This window comes from Elephantulus edwardii, unplaced genomic scaffold (assembly GCF_000299155.1).
Source record: "Elephantulus edwardii isolate Elephantulus edwardi_28Jun2011 unplaced genomic scaffold, EleEdw1.0 scaffold00213, whole genome shotgun sequence".
Taxonomy (NCBI): Eukaryota; Metazoa; Chordata; class Mammalia; order Macroscelidea; family Macroscelididae; genus Elephantulus; species Elephantulus edwardii.
Window position 1 is genome coordinate 2,980,697 of NW_006399963.1, and position 11,361 is coordinate 2,992,057.

At 40.1% G+C, this 11,361-nt stretch overlaps 1 protein-coding gene across 1 annotated transcript in view; it reads right to left on the reverse strand.

Moving 5' to 3' along the window:
* The window catches only part of WDFY4 (WDFY family member 4), a 704,682-nt gene that overhangs the window by 384,146 nt on the left and 309,175 nt on the right, over positions 1 to 11,361 (reverse strand). Inside the window, exons 24-26 of the mRNA XM_006897732.1 lie at positions 5,157 to 5,230; positions 3,354 to 3,515; positions 2,730 to 2,821 (exon numbers count right to left, since the gene is read on the reverse strand). Coding sequence (XP_006897794.1) covers positions 2,730 to 2,821; positions 3,354 to 3,515; positions 5,157 to 5,230 — 328 coding nt within the window. The remainder of the gene's footprint in view (positions 1 to 2,729; positions 2,822 to 3,353; positions 3,516 to 5,156; positions 5,231 to 11,361) is intronic.

The window sequence follows — 11,361 nt, forward strand, 5'->3', positions numbered from 1 at the left end:
TGACTGGGATAATTGGGATGGGAGTGTCAGAGACAGTGCGATTGGCACAGGACAGAGCAGAGTTTAGGGCTGTTGTACATAGGGTCACTATGAGTCGCAGGCGACTCAACGGCACATAACAACAACAACAACATAGCTTGGATCAGGTTCACCTTAGTCTCTAGACTGATATCATTGCCCCCCAGTAATCTAGAAAGTATTAAACTGAAAAAAATAACTCAGTCACATAAAGACAAATACTGTACAAGACCACTATTGTAAGAAAGGGAGGATAACTGAGGAAGATATGCATAAATGCTGAAAGGAGGAAGGGGATGACAGGGGGACAAAAAAAGGGGGAAGAGGGAAAGATCACTGGAATGCCAGACCTTGGTGGGTAAAGTACTGGGAAAAGATCAATGGTGACCTGAGAGGACAGAGTGACACAGATAAATGGTGATCAATTGTATAACATATAATTTATACAATGATTATATAAAACATAAAGTGTATGTACAAAACACAATATATATGTGTTAATGTCTAAAGAGGAGCAGAAAACGAGGCATGGAGGCACAAGGCTATAAACACCTCTCTGAAAAACTCAAAGGAAGTCAGAATTAAACAGCCTTTCACTGTTCCAGAGCAAAAAGCAGATCAGGAGCCAGTAGCCCAGGGCTATGGTGCATCTAGAACCCCACCTTCAGCAAAAGGTTTGTTTATTTGTTGCTGTTGCTGACTCACATACTCACAGTTATGGTACCAACAATGTGACTTATTAGGGAAGGAAGTTGGAGAGTGAGGGAGGTAAAGAATGCTACCTCAAATAAATCCAGGGGTTAGTCCAGCAATTCAACCGCTCAGTTAATCCAGGTTTAAATTCAGCAAACATCTTTTCCTTCCATTATCAAAGGCAAGAATGGCAAATCAGACTGTGACCAGCACAAATGCAAGAAGCCTCAGGTCACACCTTGCCACAGTTTGTCCACATCAATGTCTCCATTTCTCCACCACCAGAATCTTGTTCTCACCAGGGTCTTGCTGCCACAGGCCTTGCTTCCCTCAAGTCTTGCTTCAAGTCTTTCTCACCTCTACTTCTGGTTGCTCAGTGTGGGAAACATTCTTTCATATATCCTAGTTCCACTGTTGACTCTGATTTGCAAGGCAAGGCTGATTTGCAAGATTATCTACCTGCAGTTAAAGTAGCTGGAGAACAGAGGCTAATGTCTAAGAAAAGTCAACTTTTAGGCTAACACTACATGACTGTATGCAAACAAATAAAAACATTTTTAAAGAATAGTTTAATCCTTCCCAGCCTCAATTTCTACAACTGAAATAAATAGAAATGATAGTTTCTACTTTTTAGGCTTTTAATTGTAAGAATAAAAAAAAGTAATGGATACATTTTCCAAGAGACTCTTTTGTGATGATAGAAATATTAGGTATCTCCATTCTGGACACATACACTTACTGTGCACTTGGTATGTGGACAATATGATAGAAGAATTGAAATGTTAATTGTATTAATTGCAAAGTACTGAAAAGCAATTATGTCAGTCTGGAGACTAAGCTGTGCCTGATACAGGCCATGATCTTTGCAATCACTTGCTATGTATCAGAGACCTTGACAATGAGTAGGGATTATAGAAGAATTGATGCCTTTGAGTTGTGGTGTTGGAGAAAGTATTGAAAACAGCATGGACTGCTAAGAGAATGAACAGGTTCATCCTGGACAGGGTTAAACCATGCTGCTCCTTGGAGGCAAGGATTCTGAAGGTTTGTCTGACACACTTTGGACATGTTGCAAGGAGGGACCAGTCCTTGGAGAGGGACGTCATGTTTGGGAGGATAAAAAGATAGTCCAGAAGAGGAAGACCCTTGATGACATGGATTGATTTAGTGACTGGGGTAATGTGGGAAGGTGTGTCAGAGACAATAAAATTGGCACAGGATAGAGCAGGGTTTAGGGCTGTTGTACATAGGGTTGCTATGAGTCACAGGTGACTCGATGGCACATAACAACAACAGCAACAATTGTAATCTAAACTTACATGACTATAATCTCCTGTCTTGGACAGTAGATTTCCAGGTTTTGAGACAAATGTGATTATTAATTGTCTCATCTCTTCTTTAAGCAGTAAGGATGCTAAATGAGATTCTATATTTAGTTGGAGAGAGAAACTCAAAGAAAAATGATAAATTATGCCCTAGGGTGAGCTCTGAGGTGCTTTATAAACACATGCCACTTACTCTGGCTTGGGGGATGGCTCTGTGGAGGAAATGACTCCAGTGTACAGTCTGACAGGATGAGATAGAAAGGTGGACTAGGGTCAGGGAAAGGCTTTCTTGTAGAAGAGCCTCATGTACAAAGGCAAGGAAGACAAAGACATGAGAGGATGACCAACCACTACAAATACAGCCTTGTAGGTAGTTAATTATCTAGAGTCAGAACTTTTGTGAATGAGGGAGAACACTGGAGGTAGACAGAAGCCTGTGCAAAGGCTGGTCTATGAGAACTGATTCTCTTACAGGCCCCAAAAGCTGTTATTGAAGGTTTTGAAACACAAGTCCAAACTTTTATTTGATCATGACACTAGTCATAGAGCTACAGGATCACAATCCCCAGTTGTGAGTCCTGTGCCTTCTCTCTGTCAGTCTTCCTTTTTGCAAAGTGGCCCACAACTTGTGCTTAGGAGGGCAGCAAGGGTTGCTCATGTGTTCACTCTAACGTTAAAATTGGGTCTTCTCACCAGATCCAGAGAGGTTCAGGACTCCATCCATGCAGATCTGCCTCTCATTCACAGAAGAAGGCTTGAGGGTGTACACAACAAACAGAGCAATCCTTTGTGGAACAGGGAGAGAAGACACACTCAACGGCAGGTTCATCCACCGTCCTTTGGGCCCTTATCCGGGACAAGGTTCACCTTAGTAACTTTGAGGAAGGGCTTAAGCAGAATTATATCATTATCTGATTAGTTTAATATTTCCAGAGATTTAAAAATCTGTCACACTCACCAAAGGAGTCTGCTAGATCAAGAAAAAAAAGAGCTAAGGGAGGCACCAGCTGGGAATGCCTTTTGAGAAGTCTGTAAGAAGTAAGCATATTGAGCCATTGGCCCTTATTCTGGGATTATGAAAATTTTTGCATCTTGAGTATAGTCTATCTACCCCATCCTGGATCTTGCACTGCCCCTCACATTTTTTTCAACTTCTAGCCCTGATCACAAACCTTAGCAGTTTCAGGGATATAAAATCTACCCCTGGATTGAGAGTCAGTAATGTGGGGTTGAATGTGGTCAGAAGCAAATGGGGGCCCATTGTCCTGATAAAATGGTTCTTAGCTCTTTCCCTTTCCCAAAAGTTTAGTGTCATACCTGAGCAAGTCCTTCAAGCTGAAGTGGCCTATCAGCTGGTGACCCAGGATAGCAACAATGATGGAGATCTTGGCTGAGGTAAGACTCTGCTCATTGAAGAGGAAGACCAATTTGGGGATGAGTTGTGCTTGGTGAGCAACTTCAGCATTCCTGGCTCCTTCCCTGGTAAGGTCAGGAGAGAGGCATTAAAAGCTTTTACTGGAAATAACCAAATTCACTGTGTTTCTGATAAAAAGGTTTTCCAGGCTAAGCTTGTTCCCGTGGCCCCCTAACTCCAACCTTCTCTTGGCACTTTTTCAAAATTCTGTCAGACATTCATTGAATATGTGTCTGCCAAAGGCCAGCGTCAGCTCAGGGCTGAGCCTCCTGGTTCCCTTCCACCCCCGGAAACTGCCTTCCAAAACAAACCTCCAGTTATTGACTTTTAGATTCCAAACCTCAGAGAAAACTAATGCTAGCCTCAGAAAACTCAGAACAAAAACAGCAGACATGCATGTGACCATGGAGCACTTCCCAAGAGCCAGGAGGCCGAGCCTCCGCAAGCCTGTCTGGGGCATGTGTGCTCTTCCTGCCCTCCTCAAACCACAAAGTGGGTGAGCACGCTGTGCCAGGAGTCAAAGGGGAAAGAGGTAGAACTGAAGAGCCCATATCCCACTTTGTAGGATAATTGCACATCCAATTTCCAGTAAACTGTACTCCCCCAAAGAAATCTCTTCCTAGGGTTTTGCCGTCTCAGCAAGATGTAAACAGACACATGTACAGAAACAAACTGGAAACTGCTGAATTTATTTTTATTTAATATAGGCAACTTTTCATGTTTTGTTCTTGTGAGTCATATTTACATGTGCTATTCTGCTAAGCTCTACGCCTCTAGTACACAAAATAGGCTGAGCTGGACTCAACTGTAGGGATAAGTCCTGCTCATGCACCCCACCAGGAAGATGTGCTCCCTTCAGCCAGTACATTCCTGCTCCACATTTGGAGTCTGAGTCCAAGCTCTGAGAAGCATGAGTCTCTGTAATTCTCCAAAGAGCTGAGTTGTGCTCTTAATTTAACAGAACTAACAACTTGGTCTGCTGTCCCCTATCAGTTGGCTGCAGTGATTTGTGTGTGGCCATGTGTTGAAAGTGAGACCACTGGTATTTAAATACTAGCAGAGGTCCTGTGGTGGGCATGTTTCCACAATCTTCCAAAGATGGGGTGAGGAGAAAGACCAGGAGATTTGTGTCACAAAATTAGTCAGTGGGAATCTATAGTGCTAGAAGATACACCCCTAGAATGAAGGACACTCAAAATTCATGGAAGTTACAGCAAAAGACTAGGGTACAGCAATGACCTGAATGGTGTAGAACTAAGCAATGCTTTAATCGTTGTACATGAGGTTGCCGTAATCAGAGTTGAGACTCAAGGACAATGCACAAGGTGAGTTTATAATCAGTAATCAATAATGGATGTGGGGATTGAATAAAGAGATGTCTCAAGATATATTCAAAAGATACAAAGGTGTGAATAATTACTGAAACAACCAGCATGTGAGTAAAGAGGTGAACGTGGGTGTGCAGATATTTCATGAGGATCTGCCTTTCCTGTCACCCTCCTTAGCAAATGTGAGCCTCAGCCTGGCTTTTGAGATAGAAGGGGAGGTGATCCTGCTTCATGCATGCAAGTGCTTGAGTATATCCACTCAGAGCTGAGGATCTAGTAGTTGGAGTGGAGCTGAGTGAATGGTCACTGTGACACTCAATTCCACATGCCTTTACCCTACTGGATGCCCTTAGTTCTACCCTGGACTGTGATACCTACCTTGATGATTGAAAGATTTCGACAAGATGGGAAAAGAGAGCAAGGTCCAGATTGTCTGCAGTATTCATCCAGAGCTGTAAGACAGAAGGAATACACTCTGCAACCAAGATATGTAAGAAGAAGGATTTCCAGGTGGTGTGAGGAAGCAAGATGCTTCAAACAGTACATTTTGTCTTGAAACCAATCATGACTTCCTGGATCTGCCATTCCAGGAACTCTCCTGATACAAAGGATGCTGGTACTATTGTGTTGTTGTTACGTGCCCATTGAGTTGACTCAGACTCACAACAACCCTATGAACTCACAACAACAACTCTAAACCCTACTCTATCCTGAGCCAATTTCATCATCTCTGACACTCCCACTCCCATTACCCCAGTCACTGAATCAATCTATTTCATCCAGGGTCTTCCTGTCCTGCTCTATACCTCCACCCTTCCAAGCATGACATCCTTCTCCAAGGACTGATCCATCCTGGAAACATTCTCAAAGTATGTCAGACTAAACCTCAAAATCCTTGCCTCCAAAGAGCAGTCTGATTTCACTCTCTGCATGATAGATCTGTTTGTTCTCTTAGCAGTCTGTCTTCAGTACTCTTCTCCAGTACCACAATTCAAAACCTTCAATTTTTCTTCTATAACCCTTAGTCATTTTCCAGCTCTCTGATGCATAGCAAGTTAACTGTGAAGATTGTGGCCTGAATCAGGCACACCTTAGTCTCTAGACAGACATTGTTGTTCTTCAGTACTCTGGAAAGGTCCATGACAGCAGATTTTCCCAATGCAATTTTTCTTTTGATTTCCTATTTGCTGGTACCAAGAGTGTTGATTGTAGAGCTAAGCAAACTGAAACTGTTAACAATCTCAATCTCTTTACCATCTATCATAATGCTTCCCATTGGCCCAGTGGTAAGAATCTTTGTTTTCTTGATGTTGAGCATCAATCCATATTGAAGACTGCAGTCCTGCACCTTCTGCAGCATATGCCTTGGGTTCTCCTCAGTTTTAGCAAGTAAGGTTGTGTCATCTGCATAATGCAGGTTGTTGATGAGTCTTTCTCCAATCCTGATACCACATTCTTCTTCATAGAGCCCAACCACCTGAGTGATTGATAAGATATGAAGATAGGATGCATCCCTGACGTACACCTTTCCTAATGCTGGTACTTCTTGCTGATGTACCATAAAATCGGAACTGACCCATAGCTGACCCTCCACTGTGTTTTCAGAGGCCGTTAATCATGTAGGAGGAGACTGCCCATCCTTCTTCTGTGGTGCTGTTGTTGTTAGTACCATCAAGTGGTAGACAACTCATAGCTATCCTATGAACGAAAGACCTGAACTCTTTTATAACGTACATCATTTTTCTAAGTTCATACAGTTTCCTATCTTACTGGAGGGAGCTAAACATCTTTCCTCTCATGCATCTCTGGAGCCCTTGCCTGTCCACATGCTGTGAGTCCTCATAGGTACCCCTGCAGAGCAGTAACCCACTTCACCTGAGATCAATCAGCAGCCACAGCATTGTCCTAATCGGGAGTGAGAGCAACAGAGCACAAACAGTATCAGTAAGCACAAGCAAATCATGACGGTAAAGTCATAACTTTCTAACCCCCAGACCAAGGAGCACACAAGCACTAATAAGGATCTGTTTAAGTTTTTAAAAGAGTGAGTACAAAGCAAATCAGTATAAAAGAAGCCCACTGCCTGGGTCCCACAGAAATAGTCATTTGCTCTTCTATGGGACAACTAGTGTGGGCTAATATGCCAGTACAGAATATAGACAGTTAGGCTCAGCACTCCAACATATGGAACTGGGTCTCAAAGATTCTTATGCTTTCAGAATATCTATTCATTAATGGAGTCAGTCACTTATCAAATAATGTGTTGCAAATTGGGAGAACTGAGAACCCTTTCCACAGAAGGTATTACCTCCATTTCTTTTCCAGAATGTTAGATCAACAAGAAGTCATTGGAATGGGTGTCCAGCTCCTCTAGAAATTATCTACATAATGCCAAATATCTGGATTTTTAGAAACATAAATAACTGAATCCTTTGTTGTTACCTCATATCATATAGACTCTGTTGTGAACTGGAAGCTATGCATTAGATTTGTTTGAATTACAAATGGATATCATGTCAAACCCTACTATCCTTTCCCATCCTTGTACCCACCTCACTCTCCTAAATGAGCTCGCCTTCCACTGCTTCAGAAGTCTCAGGTATGAGTGCCCTCACCTTCCTGCCTGTCTGCCTCAGATATGTCATAGCGTGTCCTACCCTTTCTTCTAGTACCATTCTCTTTTTCTGAAAATCCTCTCTCCTTTAGAAACTTAATACAACAATAATTTACCCTCTCACCACTCTTTCAGAGAAAGTTTACATCTTGCCACAATGTTTAACCATGCAAGGATGGGCAGTCTCCTCCAATGCAATTTACTGTCTCTGAAAACTGGCTTGAGGGCCTGCTATGGGTCAGTTCCAACTCCATAGTACTCAAGAACAATGACATAATCTTGAAAAGGTTTCAGCAGACTTACCAGGCTAAGATGAACTGGGAATGAACTGCACTAAAAGTGATAAACTTCTTCTCAAGTTCAGGCAGTGAGTGAAACCTCTATAGATGAGAAAGGTCTCCAGTTCCACTGTGCATGAGATCACATGAGTAGTAAGTTCAACAACAAGCTAACAACAGTATTTTAATTAGCACATTTTGTGCCTGCTTTCCATAGCCTGCAATCAGACTCAAGTCTCCCTGTCTTCAGAAAATAAAATATCTTCTTCCATTTTACCCTTTATTTTATTCTGGGTTCATATGTGTGCTGGCTTCTTTCTAGTTCCACCTTGTATTTTCCGCTAAGCTCTTGAAAAATCTCTAATTACCAATTATGTTAAACACATCTCTGCTTTGACTTGACTTGACTTAGTCTTTGTCTTTATTTTCCTTTTACAGTGAGTTTAATTTATTGTTACTCTAACTTTTTTACTTGAATGTTGAGTTGATTTTTTTGTAAAAATTTTGGATATTTATTTGTTCTTCAAACCTTTTTTTGTGATTGAGATAACATTTTACAGAACAAATTGGTTTTCTAGTCAACAATTCAAGCAGGTTGTGTTTTGTTATATTAATTCTAAACCCCACTTTATAATATCAATATCTAATCTAAATCTTGTTTTCAGAGGCATCCACCTAGATTTTGATGTAATGTTTTCATTGTCACTGTATTCTGAATCACTTCTCATTCCCCTCCTCTTTATCTTGTAAACTTTGTCTCAGTTTAGGTTCTAAAACCCTAATTTTTGCAACAATTTCATGCCTGTTCTCCTAGCCTCAGGGATTGCACTAAAGAGTAAATGCATTAAAAAGAAAATTCTAACAAGTCACTTTCTTAGCTACCCTCTTTAGGTATCAGCAGTTTAGAGGTTTAGCACAGCTTGTCAACAACTAAAATGTTGTTTATAAAGCTTCCATTCTCACAGTCACCTATAACAATATATTTTATTTCTAAATGCCCCAAAATGCCAACTCTACAATATTAAAAAAAAAAAGCACAGTTAAAACTAAAAAAATAATAGCACAGAGGAACACTGTAAGAATTCAACATCAGGAGAATGGATATGGTATCAAATCACCAGGTCTTTTCTCCTATAGAGTCACTGAAAGTTTGACATATCAGTTGACATCAGGCACTTAGCTGTCACGGCCAGGGCTCCTTCTGCAGATGGTAAGACTCTGCCGACATTAGGCGGTGTCAAGTCAACTATGACCCGTAGGTGGTATGTTCTTATTTTTTTTTTATTGTACTAGTGTTAATGAACATTTACAGATATTTTGGATTTCCATTCATTCATTGTTGCACTTTTTTCTCTACCCCCATCCCCCCCCTCCAGTTCGCTCCTCTCTTTGAAAAGCAAAAGATAAACTTGTTCCTTGGTGTGCAATCCCCCTGCCCCCACCCTGAATGAACTCCACTATGAAACCTTAATTCTGGATTCCTATGATAGGATATTATGTTCTTATTTTTCCCCAAAAGTATCCTTTTTAAAATAAAATATTTCTTTTTATGTTAATGAATGTTTACAAAAAACTTAGCTTTCCATTCATTCATTTTTGCACATTTTCCTCCCTACCCACCCCTGCTCACTTTAAAAAAAATATCATTGCACAATAAAAAATATTGTTGGATAATTTCCTCCTTCCCTGACCCCAGTCCACTTTGTAATGTATCTCTTCTTTTGTATTGTTGTCATGCAAATAATGCCTAATCATGTATTCCTTTTAAATAGTTCTTTCCTTAGTCTGTTCCAATGAAGTTTTCATTACTTATCCACTTTTGTCTTAGTTTCCCCAAACCTGTTTTATAACAGCAGTGTTAGGCAGTATTTATCCTTTTGTAACTGAGAAACTTCACTCAATGTAATGCCCTCTAGGGCCACCCAGATTGTACACTATTTTATTAGTTTCTTGTTTTTCAGTATTGTGTAATATTCCATTGTGTGAATATACCACAGCTTCCCTATCCATTCATTTGTTGATGGGCATTTGGGTTGCTTCCATCTCTTTGCTATAGTGAGCAATACAGCTATAAACATGGGTGTGCATATATATCTGTTTGGGTGATGCTCTAGTTTCTTTAGGGTATATTCCCAATAGTAGAAATTCTGAGTCAAATGGTATTTCTATTTCCAACTTTTTGAGAAAGCACCATATTGTCTTCCATAGTGGTTGCACCATTTTACACTCCCACCAACAGTGAATAAGTGTTCCAGTTTCTTCACAGCCTCACCAGCATTTGTTGTTTGTGGCTCTGTTGAACTTTACTATTGTTACTGGAGTGAGATGATATCTCATAATTGTTTTGATTTGCATCTCTTTGAGACCTAGGGATCTTGAACATTTCCTCATGTGTTTGCTCACCAGCTGAATGTCTTCTTTGGTGAAGTGTGTGTTCATATCTTGTGCTCATTTGCAATTGGGGAGTATACCTTGTTAAGGTGCTGGAGTACCATTTTTTTATATACAATGTTATTATCTCAATAAGGAATAGATATTCTTCCTTCTAGGATGAAGCTGTTTTGCACTTTAAAAAACAAAACAAAACAAAACATTGTCCTTTATTCCAACCACTTTTTGCCATTTTCACACTGAAATATCTATGAATTTCAAAAAATAGACAAAATTTTCATATTAGATAACCATTTTAATTTTAAAAGAGGCAAGGAATGGATATGAAACTAGGAACAAGACGAAGTAGTATTTTTGACTGAAAAACAATATTTGCAAGAGTTTCTAATAAAATTGCTCAATTAAGTATCCTAAGTGAGAAAAGGTAAGACTTAAAATAAGACCTACAGAATGATCATGATTTTGATTAAAGTATCATACATAGGAACTTTGGGACTGCCAAAGTTGGGTGCCGCACAGACGCAGTGGACAGAGGGAGTGGATTCGAACTGGGACCCACCCCTGCACCTTTGACCCACGTCTCTAGGTACCTCATCGCTTCCCCCGCCCCAGTCCATGACAAAAAAAAAAAAACACACAAAAGAACAAAAACACATACACCAAATTTATAGCATTTTTCAACCTCACTTGAAAAAGTTTCCAATATTGATGATTTAGTTTCTTTTGATTACAAACTGCTGTTTGGACCACATTGGTCCCACCAACTTAAGCAAAAGGGAGGTACTGGACATCTCGATAGAGAATTAGTGACATCAAACCAAGAGCCAACTATCACCTTAGTTTTAAAAAATTCTTCCACTTCAATGTCTCAAAAGAAGCAGAGTACCTCAATCACCACGCAAGCCCAAAACAAGCTATCTACCCCACAAAATGACACAGTAGAAATGGATTTCATGAAGCCAGAAAGTCTGATGGAACTTTCTGATGCAGAATTTTAAAAAAGATGATTGAATGTTTTCAATGGATGAAAAACAAACTTGAAGAATTAGAGGACACTACTGTAAAAAATCAAGAATAACTTAAAAAAAAAAATCCAAAACAACGCAGAGAAAACAAATGAGGCATTAGAGGCACTGGAAAAACAAGAAATCATAATTCAAAATATGAAGTCTAAGGTTTCTGATGCTGTCAACATGATGGAGAGACATACAAATAGAGGTGAAGAGATGGAAAACAGAATTAATGAAATAGAAGATAGAATTGTCACCACAGATATAACCGAGAAAAAAGAAGAAGCAAA